This window comes from Marmota flaviventris, chromosome 4 (assembly GCF_047511675.1).
Source record: "Marmota flaviventris isolate mMarFla1 chromosome 4, mMarFla1.hap1, whole genome shotgun sequence".
NCBI lineage: Eukaryota > Metazoa > Chordata > Mammalia > Rodentia > Sciuridae > Marmota > Marmota flaviventris.
Genome location: NC_092501.1, coordinates 16,065,925 through 16,089,009, shown reverse-complemented (window position 1 = coordinate 16,089,009; position 23,085 = coordinate 16,065,925). Strand labels below are relative to the sequence as shown.

The 23,085-nt window shown below is 38.0% G+C and overlaps 1 protein-coding gene across 2 annotated transcripts; it reads right to left on the bottom strand.

The window, feature by feature from the left end:
* Window positions 1-322: 322 nt before the first annotated feature.
* Window positions 323-22,811, bottom strand: Dclre1a (DNA cross-link repair 1A). Of its 2 annotated transcripts, none has more exons than XM_027930432.2 (10): window positions 22,724-22,811; window positions 21,111-22,241; window positions 18,273-19,943; window positions 16,144-16,277; window positions 14,954-15,072; window positions 12,444-12,584; window positions 10,268-10,413; window positions 9,277-9,431; window positions 2,486-2,627; window positions 323-1,085 (listed from the first exon to the last, which is right to left on the bottom strand). In XM_027930432.2, the coding sequence occupies exons 2-10, from the start codon at window positions 21,571-21,573 to the stop codon at window positions 925-927; spliced, it is 3,132 nt and encodes a 1,043-aa protein (XP_027786233.2). In that variant the 5' UTR covers window positions 21,574-22,241; window positions 22,724-22,811; the 3' UTR covers window positions 323-924. The 2 variants fall into 2 exon arrangements, with proteins under 2 accessions (XP_027786233.2, XP_071466989.1); XM_071610888.1 differs by lacking the exon at window positions 22,724-22,811 and adding an exon at window positions 22,521-22,567.
* Window positions 22,812-23,085: the final 274 nt, after the last annotated feature.

Sequence of the window (23,085 nt, the reverse complement as noted above, 5' to 3'; positions counted from 1 at the left end):
CAATTCTGTATGATACGGTAATAATAGATGTGCTCTCGTAGGTTTTTCAAGACCCACAGAATGTACCAAACCAACAGTGAGCCCCAGTTAAACTGTGGACCAAGGTGTTTCTGATATGTCAATATAAGTCCACTAACTGTCACAAAAGTACCTTCCTGGTGGGGGATGCTGTTAATGGGAGAGGACATGTGGGTGTAGGGGTATGGAAACCTGTTCTGCTCAATCTTTCTCTGTGCCTAAAATTGTTCTTAAAAAAAAAAAAAAAAAAAAGTCTATGAAAAAGGAAACAAAACAATGACAAAACCCACCAAAAGACACTCTATCAAATTTTATAGTAATTTTTATTTAAGAATATATATCATATAAAAATTTTATTTCATAATTTCAAAGATACATAATTACTTGTATATAATACTTTCGGTATAGTTTTTCCATCACTATGAATTCTTTTGCTCACCAAAACTGCCTTTGTTTTCTCCCCTAAACCATAATGTGAAATATAAATGCCTCCAAGGAAGAAGAGGCAAGAAATTGAGGATATTCAGTTATTTTTGATGAATTTTTTTGTGTTTTTTTTTTGGCTCCAGGGATTGAACCCAGGGATGCTTAACCACTAAGCTACATCCCAGCCATTTTTGAGGCAGGGTCTCCTGAATTGCTCAGGGCCTTGCTAAGTTGCTGAGGCTGGCCTCAAACTCCTGATCCTCCCAAGTCACTGGGATTACAGGAATGTATCACTGTACCCAGCTACTTTTGATGATTCTGAGAGGCATTCAGCACCATGAATACCTTATTCAAATACAAATGAGAAAATAAATTATGTGATTTTCATGGGGCAGTTCACATAAAATTTATTTCATACCATTTGACTACTAACTACACCCAAGGAACTTAACTACTGCTGAATCCTCTGTGGCAGTATCATCAATATCCAGCTTCCAATTTCCACTCTTTAAAATATTTCTCCATTGTGTGCCGAGATTTCAAGGTGCCAATATTTACGGTAGGTATAATTTTCTGCGGTTTCAGCCACTGGACAAAACGCTTCATCTCTAGGTAGCTGCTGTGTTCACTGTAAGGAATTCCTGAAAAGACCAATGTGAAGATGTTGCCTACTAAATATCAAACTAATAAAAAAGTGCTTTCCTTCCCCTTCCCTCTCCCACTATCTGCCCCCTTCCCCCTACTGATCTTTCTTCTATTTACCCATAGTTATTTTTAAAATTCATTTCTTATGGATGTACATGATGGTGAAATTCACTGTGGTATATTCATATATGTACATAGGAAAGTTAAATAAATAAAAACCAAACAAGTTCTCGAGTGCAAAATAAAACAGAAAAGTAATCCTGAGCATTATTGTCCAAATTCCTTGGTGCTTTAGTTCTCATAAGAAAATTTGGTATTTTTATAGAAAATAAAGATTAAAACATTAAAAATAATATAAAACTTAGAACACTGAAAAAAACTCATTACTTTCCTATGCATATACTTAATAATATCCATTTCTAGAGAGTCCCATTTAATTGGGATTTTCTTATTTTTATTCATTTATTTAAAAAACTTCACTCAGCTATAGATTTCAGGAAAATCTTAAAGAAATATAAGTCAAATGTGAAGAATGGCAGGCAGGAGATTTGACTTCTAGAACAAGTAAGCAGGTTCTAGTCCCAAGCTTTACATACATAAACAATTAGAAAAAGATGAAACCCTCAAAATCCCTTTATCTCCTTTATTAAAGATCAAATACCAGAGAGAAGGGTTGGAGGACCTGTTTTGAGTCAGCTAGAGTCTTCAGAGGCTGAAGGTTAAGCCGCTGGTCTGATGACACCAGCCGTCCATGGAACTAAGCCAGCTCTGCAGGCAATGGTGAACTCCCTCCAGGAGAGGGGAACACCAAAGTCAAGTCTGTCCCTCCTGCTGTCACCACATCTAAGCCATTCTCCTCCTGCTCACAATTTCATGCATAATCTAGACTTCCATTTATAGGCACTGAGTTCCTCCTTTCAGTAGTTCTGCAATTTCCCCTAAATATCATTGATCACACAAAGGAAATAATCTGTCAATACCTATCTATTGGTTGAGCTCCTCTGTATCAGTGTACAATGGACTAGACAGAGGTTTAGAGTTGTAGAGAGATTTAAAACTCCTGAATTATTGCCGGATGCAGTGATCCATGCCTGTAATCCCAGGAGAGGCTGAGGCAGGAGGGCTGCAAGTTCATGTTAAAGATCAGACTCAGAACCTTAGTAAGACCTTGTCTCAAAATAAAAAATTAAACAACAAAAAAGGGCTGCAGATGTAGCTCAATGGGAAAGCTCCTCTTAGCCCTAGTATACCCTCCCCAAACAAGCAAATAAACAAAAAATAACCCTCAGGAATTGTTAAATTATTTTGTGCTTGGTTTTGTTTTGGCTTTGGGATGTTGATTTTAAGAAATGCAAATGATTATAAACATTAAATGTGAGAAAATTTAATAATATACCATATATTGAAATGTTTCCCTTGGTCTGAGGAGTAATATCTGCTATGCTGGAGAACTTGCTAGAGTGCGTCCATCCTGTGGGTCGAAAAGCCAAAATCCGATCATATTTCCCATCATACTTCTTCAGATGATTCTGCAAACCCTGTTTAAAAAAAAAAAATCAGCACGTTGATTCAGGAGTCAATGGAGATGGGTCATGTGGAATTAAGCAGGATGATTACAGATGTCACATTGGCAGGGTCACGAGAAGCTTTTAGTTGCTAAGACTGGCTTGCAATGACCTTGCAGCCATGTTTCTAAAGAAATGGAATCTTTGAATAGATATCAGCTTTTCTTTGCTTATCTAAACAAGTTCAGGTACTGTTAAAAAATATGAGGAAACAACTTGAAACACCGAGTAATTAAATGTAAGCAAATTACAACTCAGATAGTTAAAAAAAAAAAAAAAAAAAAAGCAAAGAAACACCTCTCTCCAAATCCTACTGCAAGAGACTCTAACATCACTAATGGTAAACATCAGTGCCCACATGACTCCATACACATAAACTGACAGAGGATAGAATTTTGTAAGGATGGCGACATTATACTCAACACAGATATATATTTTAGGTGGATACAATATTTTTTACTTATGTATGATGCCAAGAATCAAACCCAGTGCCTCATGCATGCCAGATGAGCCTTCTACCACTGAGTCACAACCCCAGCCTCCAGATATATATTTTAAAGATCACATTAGCATTATTCTCAGGTGGTCACACCTTTCTACCATTTAAACATGAACTAGATTAAATTTCAAACTCTTTATGCCACTATAATTGGAAGTAATATGCTCCTTTTATAAATCTTGAATAGAGTTGGGCATTACCATGCCCATACACATGAATAATCTCAGTGACTTGGGAGGATGAGGTAGGAAATTCACAAGTTCAAGCCAGCCTGGGCAATTTAAGGAGAGCCTGTCTCAAAAAACAACAACAACAAAAAAAAAACCAAACAAACTAGAAGTGTGGCTCAGTGGCAGAGGGTCTCTGGGTTCAATCCCTAGTATTCTAAAAACTATATCTTGAATGGAACTCCAAACCAAAGTCACAATAAATGATATTTGATAAAACTCTTAGAAAATTGATAACCAAACTTCAATCTTTGAGAGCTAAGAGAAATCCAACTAAGGATAATAGTGGCACGAGAGATTTTTTAAAAAAAATCTTAATACTTTTAGTTTTAAGAATAATACCCCAGTTTCAGTTTTTTGTTTTTGTTTTTGGTGGGGCTGGGGATTGAATCCAGCATATGAGGCAAGCACTCTACCAATGGAACTATATCCCCAGCCCAGAATAACATCCAGTTTCAATTACTCAATAATTCATTAGAATGGATTAATAATAAAATAGACTTCACCGATGAAATGAAAATCCTTGGATTTTTCTTTTGCATCAATTACCTGTTTATTAATTTGAGGTCAATACAAGAGCATCTACCACAAAACAGTCCTATTTCTAACTAACTACAAGAAAGGAAGGAAGGAAGGAGGGAGGGAGGGAGGGAGGGAAGGAAGGAAGGAATAAAATTGCATGGATGGATGTACAAATAAGCTTCCATTACAATATTCTCTGCAAAGTTTCAAGCTGCTGCCTTGGTTGTCTAAGCCTGAGCTAACCCAGTGTCTTCTCCCTCCCTTGCCTTCACTGAGAAAGGACAAGACAGGAAACTGGGTTTTAGTGTAATTATACATGAAATGCCATTAGCTCAGAGTTCAATTTTCAATATATGTCATCAACCCAACCATTCCTATTTGTTACTTCAAAACACCCAGGACAATTTAAAAAGAGAACTAATTTCTGCTTTTTATGAAACAAATCAGTGACCACAAAAACACCATGTGGGCAATCTAGCGCCACAAACATAAATTTAAGATGTTATACAAGCCAACCTTCAGAAGAGACTGTCAACAGTTACCAGTTGTCCATTTACCATGATTTCAGAACAACTCTCGTGAGGAAATTTATTATAAACAGTTTAGTTGACACAAAATCTCTGTTCTATGACCATTTCTGCTTATTGAACCAATTTGTGAGAAAAGTCCTTCTGGCAATGTCACTAGAACTATTTTTCAGTATGAAGACAATCATCTATAGCATCATTGTTTTTAAAATGTTTTACCACATTTGGCCAATCAGGTTTAAATCAGCAGTGGTAATCAACCATATAGCATAAATAGGACCCAGGGATTACTTTTTATAGCTTTTCAGAGGATTTTAGGAAGGCCTTGGATACCCAGAAAACTGTATTAGGCTTATCTTTTCATAAAAAGTCATTACCTCTGATGCAATAAAATTATTTTTGGCTGATTAAAAAAATTATCTAATTACTAACTAAAATATAACACCATGATAACCAACAGCTTCTGCTACATCTGTGTTTTGAAGAAAAGAAATCTTCAAAAAATATCATCAATACCAGGACACTTTAATGGAGGAATCATCTGCTCCAGGATTATGCCAGGTAGATCAGGGAGGAGCAGAGAGGATATAGACATCACCTTCTGGAGGCTGACAGGCTCCAAGGCAGAGGATCTGTTAAGCCCCGCCCTCTGGGTCTGGTTTAATGGAAATCCTCGGCCCTTTCTTAGCTTTCTCTAACTCCCATCATCAGGGAGCTTCACAGACGGATCTTGTCACAAAGGACTCCTTTTTTAGCATAAGTTCTTAGAAGTGGCAAAATACAATGAGTATTAAAAATATAGATTTAATGAACATTTCTGAATCCTTAAAACCAGTTTGAATTCTTACATAAAAATTCTTGAGTTTGTAGCTGCTTGAAGATTTAATTCTTGTTTCAGTTTGGACTCGTAAATACAAGCTGTCTAAAAGAAGGCCACATATATCAGAAAATAGCCTGTAAAGTCATGGGCTGATGAATCTACCTGTGTTCCAAATCCCATTCAGAAACCCTACTTCATCAATCACTGCCTTCCTCAGTTATCTTCTATTTCTCCCTGTGACTCACAATATAAAACCCCTCATTTCTAATAAACAAACAAATCCTTTTCTGGGCACATGTTCTGTATTTCCTGTCTTCATTTCCTTGACCCTCATTCTTTTCTTAACCCCCCTTGGCTTCCAGGCAGATAAATGCCCCACCCTTTAAGAGTTCAATTAAGCAGTTTCTAGTATTTTCACAAAGCTGGGCAACCATCACCACTATCCCCTTTTGGAACAGAAACCTTGAGCACTGGCAGTCATTCTCCATTTCCTCTCCCTCAAGCCCTGGGAACCACTAACCCACTTTCTGTCTGCGGATTTAATGTTCTGGACAATTCATGTAAGTGGATCATACAATAAGTAGCCTTCAGTGTCCGGCTTCTTTTGTCTGGCATAGTGTTCTCAAGGTTCAATCATATTACAGATGCATTAGTACTTCATTCCTATTTACAGGTGAATAATATTCTGTTTTATGAATAGATCTAGTCATAGATCACATTTCATTTAAACATTCACTATTTGATGGGCATTTGGGTTGTTTTGACTTTGGGGCTACTATGGGTAACGTTGCTATAAACATTTCCATAGGAGTTTTGTGCAGACGTGTGCTTTTAATTCTCTTGGGCATACAGGATGAAATGGCTGGGTCACATGGCCACCCCATATGATATGGTTTAAGGAATTACCAAACTGTTTCCCAAAATAGCTACACCAGTTCAAATTCCACCAGCAAAGATCCAGGTTCCAATCCCATGTATCCTCATCAATTGTTACCATCACTTTTATTACAGCTCTCCTAGTGGATGTCAAGTGGTGTCTCGGTCTGGTAACGCTTTGCAGTTTCCTGATGGCTAACCACAGAGATCCTGAGCCTAATAGAAGAAAAAGTAGGCCCAAATCTTCATCATGTCAGATTAGGCCCCAGCTTCCTTAACAAGACTCCTATAGCATAAGAAACAAAATCATGAATCAATAAATGGGATGGATTCAAACTGAAAAGCTTCTTCTCAGCAAAAGAAACAATCAGTGAGGTGAAGAGAACCTACAGAGTGGGAGCAAATTTTTATCACATGCACATCAGATATAGCACTAATCTCTAGGGATATAAAGAACTAAAAAAACTTAACACTAAAAAAACTAAAAACCCAATCAGTAAATGGGCCAAGGAACTAAATAGACACTTCTCAGAAGATCATATACAATTAATCAATAATATATGAAAAAAACATTCAACATCTCTAGCAATTGAGAAATGCAAATCAAAACTACTCTAAGATTTCATCTCATTCCAGTCAGAATGGCAGATATTAAGAATACAAAAAACAATAAGTGTTGGCAAAGATGTGGGGGAATAAGGGCTATCATACATTGCTGGTGGGACTGCCAATTGGTGCAACCAATCTGGCAAGCAGTATGGAGATTCCTTGGAAAACTCTGTATGAAACCACCATTTGACCTAGCTATCCCATTCCTTGGTTTATACCCAAAGGTCTTAAAAACAGCCTACAGCAGTGATGCAGCCAATGTATATAGCAGCACAATTCACAATAGCTAAACTGTGGAACCAACCCAGATGCCCTTCAGTAGATGAAGGGATAAAGAAACTGTGGTATATATACACAATGGAATATTACTTAGCATTAAAAGAGAATAAAATCATGGAATTTGCAGGTAAATGGATGGAGTTGGCGAATATTAAGCTAAGTGCAGTAAGCCAATCCCCCAAAACCAAATGGTGAATGTTTTCTATGAGGATGCTGATCCATAATGGGGATTGGGGGTGAGGAGCAAGGGAGGAATGGAGAACTTTAGATAGGGCAAAGGGGAGGGAGCAAGAAGGGAAGGGGCAGGGGGATAGGAAAGATGGGTGAATGAGATGGACATCGTTACCCTAAGTACATGTATGAAGACAGGAATGGTGTGACTCTACTTTGTGTACAACCAGACATGAAAAATTCTGCTATCATGTATAACAAATTAGAATAAATAAATTTAAAATAAAAAAACTATAAAATAAAAACAAACTTGGAAATAAAACTATAAAATAAAATGATTAAAATATGCTATACCCTTTTCAGGATATTACTGGACATCCTTATGACTGATGACATCTCATTAGTCTTCACACTAATTGCCTCCCACATTTAAAATACATCTGCAAGTCTCGATTAAACATCAGGTGCCCGGCCCAGTGGTGCACGCCTATAATCCTAGCAACTGTGGAACCTGATGCAGGAGGATCCTGAATTTGAGAAAAGCCTCGGCAATTTGGCAAGACATTCAGCAACTTAGTGAGATCCTGTCTCAAAATAGAAAATAAAAAGTACTGGGGAAATAGCTCAGTGGGCACCCCTGGGTTTAATCCTCAGTACCAAAAAACAAAAACAAAACCATCAATGGACAATGGACAAGCCAGGCATAGTGGCACATGCCTGTAATTCCAGTGACAAGGTAGACTATGAAAGAAGATCTCAAGTCTCCAGCCAGCATGGGGAATTTATCATGACAAATTAAAAAATAAAAAAAAAATTAAAAGGAATAGGGATATAGCTCAGTGGAAGAACACCCTGGTAGAGCACCCCTGGGTATAATTCCCAGTACTGGGGTAGGGGAGAAATAATGGACAATACTCTAGCTTGATTGTGCCTGAATTGTTGGGTTTGGGTTTTTTTTTTTTTTTTGTACCAGGGATTTCACCTAGTGGCTCTTTATCATTGAATCACATCCCCAGCCCTTTTTTTAAAAAAAATTGTTTTACTTTTGAGACAGAGTCTTGCTAAATTTACTTAGGGCCTCATTTAAATTTCTGAGGCTGGCCTCAAATTTGCAATCCTCTTGCCTCAGCTTCCCAAGTCCCTGGGATTACCGATGTGCTAGGACAAATGCCAGGCATGCCTAAAATTTTTATGGATTACACATACTTGTGAAAATAGGCCATAAATAGTTCTCCTTAGTCTCACAGAAAAAAGGAGTAGTTAGACCAGAAAGAATTTCCCTAATCAAGGATTAACATTCATTTTCTTTACACAACGTATTATTATTTATAAAACAGAGACAGAAATAGTAATTAGCATCCCATTTCAAAAAGTTCCAAAAAAGTTACTTTACAAATATTAGAGCAAAAGTAAAAACATATTTCTTTGTGCGTTATGTTCTGAATTGTGTTTAATACAAAATATTCAGTATTTTTCGAAATATTCCATTGACAAGTATCAAAATGTAAATATATGGAATAAATCTCTTTATGTAAACAAACCTGACAGACAAGCCCCCAAATCACGGTAAGGCTGTGTCATATGTGCCTCAGTTTATAACCAAGAACTAATGCTAGAACTTCCTCTCAGGAACTTCCACTATTTGATCTAATCCTCAATAAGTAAATTTTCAACACACACCAATGTTACAGAGGTTTAATATTAATATGGAACAGAACAGAACAGACCTGAAGTAAGAACTCAGAATTCTCCCCTCACTTCTACCACCCACCCAGAAAGAACTGGAAAGTGATCTTGACATGGAGGATTCAATGAACCACACATGCATTCTTTTCTATTTCTGTTCCTTCCTGTATGACAGTTCTTTATTTTCTAAACACCTGGCACACAAACTACTTTTTAGAGTTACATATTCAGAAGAACTAAAAACATTTAGAATTCCCTTGAAAGACTTCTAAGGCAAATTTTAAAATAGGTGATTTCATTATAACTGAATTTCTTGAAGTTATATGCAAGTAAAATAGGATTCTAGTTTATGATCATTAGATCTTTTTCTGGTTCACCCTAAAAAACATTTCTCTTGAGTCCTTACCTTAAAATTAATTTGCATCATTGGGAGAAGGTGGACCAATGAACTCCACATGTCTGTGGTGATGAGGGGATTAATGTCAGGCATATTGAGGCACTGCAATGTTTGAAACTTTTCTCGGGACATGCCCACCTTTGAACCTAAAACATCAGCAACAGCTACAGGCAAAACAAAAGGTTAAAGACAGAAACATTACGGCATATGGAAAAATCATAAAATTGTAATTTAATCACATTTTAAAATAAGAATTTATCAAAAACAAATTCAAAACATTTGTACATTTACTGTATCTCTAAGTGGCTGAATCATTTAATTGTTTATCTGTGTGAAATAAATTGTGATAATGCCAAAGAACTTACTTTTTATTTTATTTTTGGTACTGGGGGTTGGGATGCTCTACCACTAAGCTACATCCCCAGTCCTTTTTATTTTTTATTTTGAGACAGGGCCTCACTAAGTTGCTGAGGCTGGCCTGAAACTTGCAATCCTCCTGCCTCAACCTCCAGAGTTACTGGGATTTCAGGCGTGTACCACCATGTTAGGTTAACACTTCATATCTTAATGATTGAGATAATGTGATCACACTTAAGAAGAAATCAAAGTACCCCACAAAATTAGAACAATATCTCCTAGACAAACTAGTGTAATATATACATAGATAAAGCAACAAAAGTTAACTGGCAGGTATCCTCAAAGGATGATACAACTATGCATTACTTCAAAGTTAATGAAAATAATAATGTCACATGGGCACTTGTTTATAAATATCTTATAAGTACTAAGATAAACATATTCATCAAATGTTTCAATAAAGTTGAGCCTTTCAAAGTTTAAATGTATCAAATATTATGAATCTTTCTTCAACTTCAAAGATAATATGGGATAATTTCAGAAAATATGTACAAATGCAGGAGTAGACACTGACAGGGCTTTATGCAAAAAGAATCTGGTGTTTATAATACGTTAATGTAAATTAGATACAGCTACCACCCACCTAGGAAGACTTTCTCTTTTCCGATACTGTAAGTGCCACAGACAACCAGAGTACGGGGGTTTAGAGTTACAGCCTCAAAGGCGGTGTTGATGGCAAACTGGATAACTTCTTGCTGAGACGGAAAGGTGTACTCTGGGCTGCAATAGCTTAATATGGAAATATGGTACTTATTAAAAGAGCAGAAGAAAGCTATGGTCTTAACATAGATGCTATTTTAGGAGATAAGCTGCAGCAAATCACATATGACAACAGTATAATATATTAAAACCACAATGGTTATGTCACTTCCTGGAGTTAAAGTTATTTGCTACAAGTTATGGCTAATTTATGATGGGGACTGTGAGTTTTCATTTCTTTTTAAGGATTTTTTTCCTTTTTTTTGTTCCCCCTAGTAACAGGAATTGAACTTAAGAGTGCTTTACCACTCCCTTTATTTTATTTTTCCTGTTTTGAGATAAGGTCTCACTAAAGCCAAGGCTGGCCTCAAACTTGTGATCCTTCCCCTTAGCCCCCCAAGTTTTTGGGATTATAGACATGTGCTCAAGTACATTTCTTTTATCAACTTCAAAGAAATTGCCTTTCTCAAGACTTTTTTCCTTCTAAGAATATTTCTAGCCAGTCTCCTATTTTAGCTATCGATTATGTTTCTCAGTATCTTTTCTTTCCAACTCAAATACTATCACAGAAAATACTACTGATACGGATTATATGTGGACTAAAGAATTTAAAATAATGAAAGTAAACATGAATTTAATGTTTAGATCAATTCATAGTTACATGGTTGATACTATCTCTTCTTGCAGATACAGAAATATATATAGAATTAAAGGAACACAAAAGATCCAGTTGGGCCTAAACAGACTAACACCCAGTGAAAGATTAATTTTAAAATACTATCTATACATATTTTGAGATGAAAGGTAAGCACTATTTCACTAAAATGTAATAAATTACAAATACCCAATAAATACATTTTCCCCAATTTTCAAAATCACTTTTGCTAGTCAATCACCAGAAAAGAGGGAAAAATTCAGTCCTTTCTCCTATCAACACTCATGATGAAATACAGAATTTTCTTTAGAACTATGTAACAATGTTTTCTAACTTTCTTTCGTTTCTTTCTTTTTGGGGTACTGAGGATTTAACCTATTGGTGCTTTACCACTGAGTTATATCCCAACCCCCAGGGTCTGGCGAAATTCCTGAGGCTGGTCTTGAACTTGTGATCTTCCTGCCTCAGCCTCCCAAACTGCTAGGATTATAGATATGCACTGCCATGCCTGGCTTTCACTTATTTTCTTAATTTATCTACTACTTAAAGTAGACATAAAAGAATGGAAAAAATCAGTTACTGTAAGAAAACTGGATGTGGAAAGGCCATTTTTTATTAAAATATCCCATTTAAACTTCTTACAACAGGTTGAACTAGTTAATAGAATTAATTTATAACAAATTGATGAGGTATTATAGTATATAATATCACACTATATACCAGAGATATATACTACTTTTATCTGTCAATTATACCTTGATATATAGATTATTTATAAATTAAAATGTAATGGTTTGTACTACTATGTTAAAATTCAAACTATCACTTATAAGTTACCTTTCAATACTCAGAAACAGAATGGCAATTTGGCATCATTTTCCTGTTTTTATCTGACATGTTCACAGACACTTTGGAAGAATAACCTATAAGGGTATTTTTCTTCAGTTTTTCTTCCTCCTTTCAGTAACAGGATGCTCTATAAACATACTCAAAAATAGCCAGGTGTGGTGGCACATGCCTGTAATCCCAGCAACTTGGAAGACAGAGTAGGAGGATCTCAAGTTTGAGGCCAGCCTCAGCAAGTTAGCAAGACCATGTCTCAAAATAAAACAATAGAAAAGGCTGGGATGTAGTACAGTGGTAAAGCAACCCTGGATTAAATCCTCAATACAAAAAAAAAATTTTTTTAAATGAACTATGAAAAAACTGAGCTATCATCAATTAAGACATGAAGTCTCACATATGCTCTTTTTCAAGTGTATATTTTCCAAATAGCATTCCTCTGCTAATACCTTAAAATAATAATCATCATTAAGCCATCATTTTAATTACCAAGCAAATTCATAAAATACAGAATAAATGCTATCAGCAGGAAAAAGAAGCCCTCAATGAACGCCTCTCTTACGTGGTGTCTAGGTACAGCGTGTGGATTTTCTGGCCTGCAAGAAGAGACCGCTCCATGCTGGGATCCGCTCTGAAGTCTCCAGTGTGCAATACAGCAGCACCATTAGGAAGGTAGAAAAGGATCATGGTGGCACCTGGGCAGCTGAACACAAACATGCTTAGGGAAGATTACAAAAGACACCGCACCTAAAGGAAGGGTACCTTCTTCATGAGTTAGCAAACCATTAGCTGACCACAGTGACACAACACTGTGCTCAGAGGGAATGCAACACTCAGAACTCAAGGAAACTTAGGTTGAAGAAAGAACGGTGTGCAGGAAAGGCCTGACTCCCCAGGCAGGAGAAGCTCAAACCCTGCACATTTCCAAGAAAAGCCAACTTCAGGACTGGTCATTGGCCTGGGGAATGAGCTCTAAGCCCCTGGTATATTTTGTCTGATAAGACAAATATTTGTAGGCTTGAGGCACAGGCTACACCATACTAGCTTGAACAGATAGTTATGCTAATTATGTAATCTATGGTGAACACCTCAATAAAGCTGGCTCAAAAACTCAGAACTTAAAATGATGAGTGAAAAACGAAATAGCAGCAGAGCTAGCAGACAAAAACTTGAAGGAAAGCAACCCCAAGTATAAGCATTGGCCTGGATTTTAGGAAACTTGGATTTAGTCTTACTTCTTTCCCTAAACTTCTCTGCTCTCAATAGAACAGGAGCTAACTAACATCCTAGGAAAAGTGAAAAGAAGCAGAGTCATGTATTATGGGAACATGAGTGCTGATAGTATTAGGTAGGTTAGTTAGCCATGAATAGGTGGGCAGAGGGAAAGGACAATGAAGGACACATATCAGGCCTATGCACCAAGAAAAACAGGAATCATAAAATAGGAACAGCAGGAAAACTTATCTAAGCCAGCAGCATTTGGGAACGAGAGCTGGAATGCCCAACCTTCCCCAAGCTGTAGAGAATTATAATCCCTTCGGGGAATCATGACTTAAAATCCTAGGGATCCTCACTGAAACAGAAGAACATCAGAGAAGTGGCGTCTGGTATGTCAAGACCTCCCCTCAGCTACAGTTAATGAACTCCTAAAGAGGAACCATGGTTTCCAGAAAATGTCAACACCATCTCCTGCAACCAAGTTACTGGAACCCTTCCTTATCACCAAAAACCATGTCACAACCACCCAACTGCCCTGTCATCCAGAATATTAAGACCCGACAGAGAAAGTTTGCTAAGGGTAATGAACCAATTAAAGGGGACAGGAAAACTGAGGCAAGAATAAGGGACGCAATTTCCTTAAAAACCCCAACTCTGTGAGCACCGCACGGCCCCTCTCCAGGCGGTCTGTGTAGTCCCCATGTTGCACACTATCCCGCTTCTCACGCTATTAAACCTTCGCTTCCTACTGTATGTTTCACTCAAATTCTTTCCAGTGGAGTCACAAGAACTGGAACCCAAGGATTAGTGGCCCCCACCCCTAACATTAGCACTTGACATTTAAAAGTGGGGGTGGGGGAGTTGAAATAATTTCCAAGAAAGAAAAATCTGAATCATTTTTTCCCCCAGTACTGGGATAGAACCCAGGGACTCAACACACACTAGGCAAGCGCTCTGTGAGCTATATCCCAGGCCTCTTTACTTCTTATTTTTAGATAGGGGCGTTAAGTAGTTGCCCAGGCTGACCTCAAATTGTAATCTTCCTGCTTCAGCTTTTGGAGTAGGTGGGATTACACGAGTGCAGTACCAGGTCCAATTTACATCTTTAATATCTAAAGCCTGGTGGATTTCTTAATTTAAAAGTGGCAGTGGGGATACTGGGCATGGTAGTGCAACTAATCCCCTAGTATGTAAATGGAGTGTGAGCTCTTGGTTTATATAAACGATATTAAAGAAAATTGCAAAAGGTATTTATTTATTTGTTAATTTTATTTGGTACTGGGGATTGAACCCAGGGGTGCTTTACCACCAAGTTACACCCTCAGCTCTGAATTTTTTATTTTGAGACAGAGTCTTGCAAAGTTTCTTAGGGTCTCCCTAAATTGCTAGTCTGGCCTCCTGCTTCAGTCTCCCCAGTTGCTGGGATTTTAGGAATGGGCCGCTGCTCCTGGTCAAAAGGTTATCTTTTGAAGACCAAGATGTGAAAGTATTTAAAAAAAAAAAAAAAAAAGATGGAGTCTTATATGTCAAGTATAGTGATTTGGGAATACAGTTCAGGGCAGAGTGCTTGTCTGGCATGTGCAAGGCCCTGGGTTCAATTGCTAGCACTGAAAAGAAAAACCATTAAATTAAAATAAGGGTTAGGCAACATTTAGAGGATTTCACTATATTTACTCTCTGATTCTGTAATTGGGGACTTTTTTTTAACAAGTGGAAACATCTTTTACTGGAGTTTTAAGAAGCACCAGGCATTCCAGTTCTAACAGAAAAGGTCTTAAATACCCATGCCAATGTGATTTCCTTTTGAATATATTTTTTTAAATGAACCATTATTAAGGTGACTATAATACTCACTGATTGGCATCAAGTAGAACAACCCTGACACCATCCACCAAACACTCAGTGTCCATCGGCAATGGATGGACATACTGTTCTTGAACATGAAGCTTGCTCTTCAACAAGTTTCCAGTTATCTACAAAACAGGATGTGCTTACTTCTGACACAGCAAAACACTACATATTTTGTTTCATATCTAATTCAGAATTACAACATCTTAATAATCTCCCGTTTTCACACTTCTATTCATGTAAACCCTCTACAATGTCAGGAAGGGCCTTTCTAAAACAACTTGTCACTTTTCTACTTGAACATCCACACCGGCCCTCCCTCACTTGTGAAAGGCCCATCATTCCCAGCACCATGCGCAAAACCCTTATCTGGGCCCTGCCATTGCTATGGGCTTGTCTCCTGAGGTTCCCCATAGTGTGTTCCAGACTTTCTGAATTTTCTGAAGAGTCTAGAATAGGTATATTTCTGAGGTGTCTGCGTTTACATAAATTCTACTCTCTCATTGGAAAGTTCTCTTCTCTTTTCTCTGCCTCATTCTGTGATCAGACATACCTTCATTTAAATTTGGGCTCTGCCATTACTTGCTGTGTGACCTGGGCATGCCACTTAACCTCAGCAAGCCTCAGGTAGCTTCACTAAGAAAAACAGGATACTTACTAAATGCTGTGAATACTAAATAAAATCCCAGCTAAAGCCTTTAGTGATAGGGATTAAAGTCTTCACCTTTTAATAATTAGTTCAAAGCATCTCTTTCACATGAAATGTCATTCTCTAACCTTGGCCTGTGACACAGTAAAAATCTCTCTTCTCCCTAGTCCTAGGCACTCCATTTTTTTATTAAAACACCAATTCCCTGCAGGCTTAAGCTCTTTAAAGTTAGGTGTTTTGCCTTTTATACCTATTTAGGCACTCAAAGAGCATTCACTGAATGAAATCTGTTTGCTTTTTTTAAGTGCGACATGTCATATAGTCTGTCTATTCTCCTCATGTAACAAAACACATTTTTTAAAAATGGACTATAACTGCTGATTTTAACTCATTTCATTTTAGAACCTTTAAAACCTTGGAATCTGTTCTTTTATATCTTTCCTACTACAATGATAGGTCTTAACCATTTAATTATTCCTCTTGTAACCAAATTGCTTAAAAATCTGCAGCAGTCTATAAAGTTGGAACTTAGAATATGAAAACTTACCTCACTACAATAGACTGGAAATGTGAAGTTTTTAGACAATCCAGCATAATGATCAGAATGGAAATGGGTGAGAAAATAGGCCGTGCAGCCTTCCACCACACCGTACTGAAAGGCGTCAACTGTGAAGCTGGTTCCTGCAAGGAAAGCACCACCAGGCTGGGTGAACCAACAACGGGGATATCAGCGACACCTGATCTGACCACAGATGCTGAACACCTATTCTTTTCACACCTCATTTCCTATTAACCATAATTATTTAAAAACTTATGCTGCATAAATTTAGTAAAAGGTGAGAATAAGTCTTGCAAGTTTCTCCTAAATATTCCAGTATAGTGACTTTCGTGTATGTATAACTCCACCAAATAAATAAAATTTTAAACAATTTAAACCAATCACAAACCAATTAGTTCTTTGTAATGCTTTTACAACATTTACTGGGCACCTCAAATCCTTTACTTCTGCAAAACAGCAAAAGGAGAATGTTTTGGAAATTCTGAAAGGTGAATTTTCAGCATTGATATGTTTCTAAGGGGCCAAAAATGGTTGAGGCCCCAAATAATCCCAAATCTTACAAAAGTTTGTGGTCCTCTAAAGGCCACAGCACTATATAAAAAAACAAAAACAAACAAACAAACATGGGGCTTGCGTTGTGGCTCGGTGGCAAAGCACTGGCCTCACACATGTGAGGCACTGGGTTCGATCCTCAGCACCACATAAAAACAAATAAACAAACAAAGTAAAGATATTTTTTAAAAAAGGACATATATAATCTGAACTTCATTATGGGGTTTGAATGGAAAAAAAAAATGCCTCAAAAGTTTTCTCATAAGGAAACAAGGAAAACAAGTCCTCAAATGTGTTTAAAAAAGAAGAGCCATGTGTGAGGACAGGTGACAAGCAAGTAAACAAGCAGCTTTCACACTTCTAGAGGCTTTTGACACGTGGCTTACTTAAAGTCCAGAAAGGTATTAAATAATACAATGATTAAAAATAAAACTGGTGTTATTCTCTACACAAATACATTGAACAAATTATAGCTCCAAAACATCAATAAAGCACCTCAACAGAAATCTTCTGAAACCCAGTATATTTTGGCTGCTTTACTGTACATTCTTCTAAGAATAATTATGGATTTCTTCAATAATAAAATTCATAGTCAAGTGTGGTGGTACAGGCCTGTAATCCCAGAGGCTCAGGAGGAGGATGCCAAATTTAAGGTCAGCCTTGGCAACTCAGTGAGACCCTATGCACCTTAATACCTTAGTGAGACCCTGTTTCAAAATAAAGTAAAAACAGAAAGGGCTGGGAATGTGGATCAGTGGTAAAGAATCCATGGGTTCAATCCCCAGTACCACATACACATATAATAAAAAATTGCTACACATTTTTCTATAAACTCATCTGTGAAGGCAGAAAAAAATTACAAAAATATGAAAAGGCAGGGAAAGTTCTAATATGGTTTTAGAATGTTTGGCATTTATTTTGATAGGTACAACCTGTAGGATTTCTCTTCTTTAAAGGACTTCATATTTCTCACAAGTGCTTAGACACTGCCTTTTATCCATAATAGTAACTTAGAGCCTTTCCTCAATCTCTACTCGTCTGTCTGTAATGTGTAATATGTACCGAACTAGCATAGTAACTTGTATGCAGAATATATTCAATAAAAGTTTGCTGAATTAATGGAATAACAATAAAAAGCAAATAAGAAAAAGGAAACTAACAGGTGCAGTGGCACAACCGTGTAATCCCAGCAACTAGGGAAGCTGAGGCAGGAGGATTGCAAGCTCAGGGCTAGCCTCAACAACTTAGTGAGGCCCTAAATGACTTAGTGAGGTCCTATCACAAAACAGAAATAAAAAGGCCTGGGGATGTGGCTCAATAATGAAGCACCCCTGGGTTTGACTCCGAGTACCAAAAAGAGAAAAAAAAGAAAATTATATTAGAGACTCATGAAGTATCATGAAAAGCAAACACAGAGTGCACAAATCGTTTCCATATATATATATATATATATATATATATATATATATATATATATACATACATACACACACACATAAGAAAATGAATGTTAAGTTAAAAAATTGGGGGTCTTTGATAAATTGAGCACTGATGTTCCAACTTACCAGGTATTTTCTTATAGAAGGGACATGTCTTTTTTCTTAATTCCCCTGCATTAGCTGAGTCTGAAAATCTCATGTAACCTCTTTGCAGCCTTCCATGAGCCGATTTTTTGAAGGTATTGTCTTCACTAGAATTGGTTGTTCCCAATTCTGTATTGTTAATAAGGTAGCCTGACCTCTTTCCGCGTGCTCTTTCCTGTGGTGAATTTGACTTTTTATGTCTTTTTCTTTGCCGCTGTGACCTCTCAGCAGGCAGGTCCACAGAAAGTTGACTCTCATTTAAGTCCTTTGCATCAAATTCTAAATCACTTAAAGATTTTTCTGCTTTCCTCTTGCACTGCCGGGACCTCTTTCCATTAGGACTTACAATGGGATTTAAGTTCATCCCATCTATTGCACTTTCCCTCAGTGATTCCTCTTTTCTTTTCGGTGGTAGTCCAAAATACACACCTATATCCATCTGCTTCATTACCTTGGTAGAAGGATGTCTTTCATTGCACTTAGGATCAGAGGGCAATATCTTCAAAGGAGACTTAGCAGTAGTAGGTGTACTTGATTTTTTTCCTGTATTCAAAACTGTAACGCCACCATCTAGCATACCATCCAATACCTTTCTGCAGAAATGTGGAGAGTTAGCATCATTTCTAGTACAGAAGTTCTCACTTGATAGTTGTCTAATTTTACTTTGGGTCAAAGGAAAACACTCTCCTCCCTGGCTTCCAAAAGGTTCTGACATCTTACTCTGAAGTAGTGGTACAGTTGGGTTTTCAATCACCTGTTTCTGTTTATTTGGTTGAGATGCGTGAAAGTCTGGCTCACCAGGCTTTGCTTTAGTGGTCTGACAATTAGAAGCAGCAGGCTCCCCTCTTAATGCAGGTGAAGACAATAAAAATCGCCCATCAGCATATTCTGGATCATCATATAAAATACTACACTCTGTTTGGGAGCTAAGTTGAGAAGAATTTAGAGCACTGCACTTATACAATTCTTTAGTGTTCTTCTGCTGGGTTAAGAAGCTATTCACTTTGGGGCAGCTCTCCTCCAGGTCCTTCAGGAAGGGACCAGGGAGGTTTTTAAAACTGGTAGAACTATCATCTTCTTCTAGGCTGCCATCTTTAGAACTCTCAGAAAAAAATAGTTCCTGTTGTGAATCATCCAGCTTTTCATCTATATCATAAGTTTCTTCGTCACTCTGAAGTGGAGAATAGGAGATTTCACAGCTGCCAAAGTCATTTTCTGGCAATGGCAAATGTGTGCGTTGCGAGTTGTTGTGGCTGTCTAATTCTGCCCCAGCAAAAGGCAAACCGGCTCTTACCAGTTTGTCATTCTTAACAAATGCTGTAAAATGTAAAGCTTGCTGCGAGGTCTGACTATTTGTAGAAGAAATCTTTTTATTGGTTTCAGTTGGAGGCTGAAACTTTTTTAGACACTGTGTCATCAACAAGGGATCATCTGAAATGTTTTTTAAGTTCTCAGTTTGTTTCTGATGCAGAGACCATCTTTCCTCTAGGCTACAAGAAAAGCCTGGCTGGGTCTCACTGAAACTCCCACCTGCCACATGTGATGGGCTGCTAAATGGATCAGTACTAGCCCTACTTTGAGCAAGCAGGAAGTGAGTGTATCTCTTATAATGAGAAGGAATTGTTGAGGTACACAGAAGGCCTTCAGGACACTCTGAAAATTTCAATGAAGAAAAAAGTATTACAGGGTAAGTTTTGACAGTATCAATACTACAAAGTAACCTACCAGTGGAAAACCATTGGTCCTTCTTTAAGGACTTGAGGACTTCCAAGGATAGATATTGTTAACTGCACAATAAAGAGATCAGCATAAAAATACTGATACAATTCAGCATCGTGTTGCAAGCTACTATTTATCAGTTTATTATATTAAAATCAAATACTCTTTTAAATTGCTTTTCAAATAATCTTTTTCTCAAAAAAATTAAGATGACCTTAAAATATGTCATTCAACTCTTCATATATATATGTATATATGTAGAATTTTCTACATATATGTAGAATTTTCTACATGTTAAATATGACCTTCAAGTTTAAAGATAACGAACACATAGCATTATTTCGGTTATTTGGCACATTTTTCGTTATTACATCTTAATCAACTAAGACTCTTTCCTATACACTAGCCTGATGAATACAACACAATCATATTTAGAAACCAGGATGTATTTTCTGTACCGTTCCCAAAAAGATAATAAATTGGCCAAGATATGTAACTTTTAAGAGCCCTTATCTATAAAATTTCAGTATCACCTACCTTATATGTTCATTGTGAATCAAATAAGTATAAAGAATGAAAGTACCTAGTGCAGTAAGGGTTCAATTAACATTTATGAAAAATAATTGAGATGTTCAGACACCTTTATGAAAAAGTAAAAATACATTTAAACTGTATTTAGGTTTGGTGTCATGGTGCACACCTATAATCCCAGTGACTTGGGAGGCTGAAGCAGAAGAATTGAAAGTTTGAGATCAGTCTGGGCAATTTAATGAGACAGTGTCTCAAAATAATAATTAAAAAGGGCCGGGGATATATAGTTCAGTGGTAGAGCTCCCTGGGTTAAATTCCCAGTACTACCTACCTTCCTCGCCTCCCCCTGACCCCCCAAACAGACACATTCGAACACAACAAGCAAAACAAACAAACAAAAAGCTGTTTTCAGGGTTGTAACTTTCTTTGCAATGATATCATCACCTGGGATAGTGTCTCATCTTTCTTTTGGTTTATTGCTTGTCTTGCTCATTTCACTGAGCAGACACATCTGACTTCATGCAGGCCTTTTAGACGACTTAGAGACTCTTACCTTTTTTGTAACCTTACCTATTTCAGACAATGGTGGAGAATCCAAACATTCAAAAACATGCCATCGAGGTGTTTGGCCTAGCAATGAGGAAAAAGGCATCTGGCAGTACGGGCAGTACCCATCATGAACTGGACGTGTCTTTGGGGACACTTGCTTGAGCTTTTGAGTTCTTCGGTGCCTTCCTGGAGTAGTCTCCTGGTCTTGGGACTGTTGAACACCATCTCCACAACTTGAATTCTGACTAGAAGATACAGAAGTCTGGGAACTTGTTTCTCCAAGGCACATTTCACAGTCCACCCTTCCTTTAGCTTCTTTGTTTCTCTTTTTGTTTCCTTTTCCTCTTGACTGGTATTTCCCATCTGTTGCTTTTTCAACCGATTTTGGAATATTTTCAGAGCAATTATTTGGATGTCCTAGTTTTGGTTTTCTTTTAGATTTGTATTCCCAGATGTCTTCTTCCGAAAACATGTCTTCTATCATGGCAAAATGATTTTACCATTACAGAAGCATTAATCTTTAGTAAATCAAGTCCATTTCTTGTCACAAATTTTTTAAACTTGTTACAATTTTTTTTTTTTTTTTTTTTGCTGAGGAATAAACTGAATGTAATGAAAAATCTACTAACTCAATGGGAACCTAAAGCTTTGGCAACTAACACATTGGTAAGCTACAAACCCTGTGCCCAAGAACACCTTCTGTTCTATTAATACCACAACAAAACTCAGAATACCCACCACAGGAGTAGCACCTGTAAAGTTTTCACCTGCAGCTGTTATTTCATTCTGGTATTTTGGTCCTTTCCAGAACTTGATTCATAAAAATAGCAATACTTTGAAAATTAAGCCCTAATGGAATTATAGGTTCAAAACTATCCTAAAACAATCCTTTGTAGAACTGTTACGCAGTTGCTGTCAGTTCTCTTTCAAGTGGGCAATTGTTCAAATACCACAAGTTCAGGTACAGTCTCTGGGCAAGGAGCTCAGCAAGTGTCCCAAACACTAACTGGCTACCTCAGTTTACTAGTGAAACTTGACACACCGTCATCAAGTAAGTGTGTGATTAGTGTCCTCATCCGTGACTCCAGGATGTTCAACATCCGCAGTTTGCTGGGTCCGTCCAGTATCCTCCTCCTTTAGCAAGGTACAAACCTTGAACAGTGAACAAAGTGTAAATATGGGTAGTGATGCTTACACTGAGGTCACACTCGGGCACTCCAGACCACAGAGGCTCTGTGTCCCGCAGTGGGGACGACCCTTTCTCCACCAGCCTCCTCTGGAGGTCCTTGCCAGAGGCCTCCCACCCTCCTCTTTGGACTCTGGAGGTTGCGAGGAAGCAAGTGCGGCCTTAACTCTCCCCACGTTAAGCGCAGCCAGCTCCAATACTGCCGTCAAAGCTCTCCCCTTCAGAAGTCCCTCGTGGCCACCCACCTGCCACCGCACCCAGCAAGCAGCTGCAGCTGCGCCTGAAGCCCTCCGCGCCCCCACCGCCCGCTCGGCTGGCAGTCTATTCGCGCCCGCACTTTCAGCACTCCCAGGGGCACAAAACAGCTTTTGGTTACAAGTCAAAGCCACTGGCCAGTCATTCCCAACTTAAAAAGCTTTCTCTCTCGAGGACATTCCTATCCCTTTACCTTTGGTCCTTGGCGGGAACTGCTTCTCGCTGCCAGAGCTGTGTCGAATCGGCTGATCTTAGTCTAAAAGTGGGACTCTAAATGAAGATTTTAAAGTGCCCTTTTAACTTCTACGGATTTATTTATTTTATTTTTGTTTTGAAACCTATTAGTTTCCAAAATGGAGGGTTGGGGAGGGGTCCCTTAGCGAGCTAGAAGCACCCCCACCCCAGGCCTTGCCCCTGTTGAATCTGGCGCTCTGAATGTCCAGACTCGGCCGCGGCGAGGGGACCTGGAAGGGGCGGGGTGGGCTGCGACTGCAGCCTAATTACAAGCCCCGGAGTTGCGGCTCTCTGGACTTTGGCATTGAAACGCATGCTTGA

What these genes read in the sequence shown, in the direction of transcription:
- Dclre1a (XM_027930432.2), bottom strand. Translation starts at nt 21,573, where the DNA reads ATGATAGAAGACATGTTTTCGGAAGAAGACATCTGGGAATACAAATCT. An exon ending in GTTCTACTTGATGCCAATCA is followed by an intron (nt 12,585 to 14,953) that starts GTGAGTATTATA and finishes GTTTGTGTTCAG; the next exon opens with CTGCCCAGGTGCCACCATGA. An exon ending in TGATGCAAATTAATTTTAAG is followed by an intron (nt 2,628 to 9,276) that starts GTAAGGACTCAA and finishes TTTTTTAAACAG; the next exon opens with GGTTTGCAGAATCATCTGAA.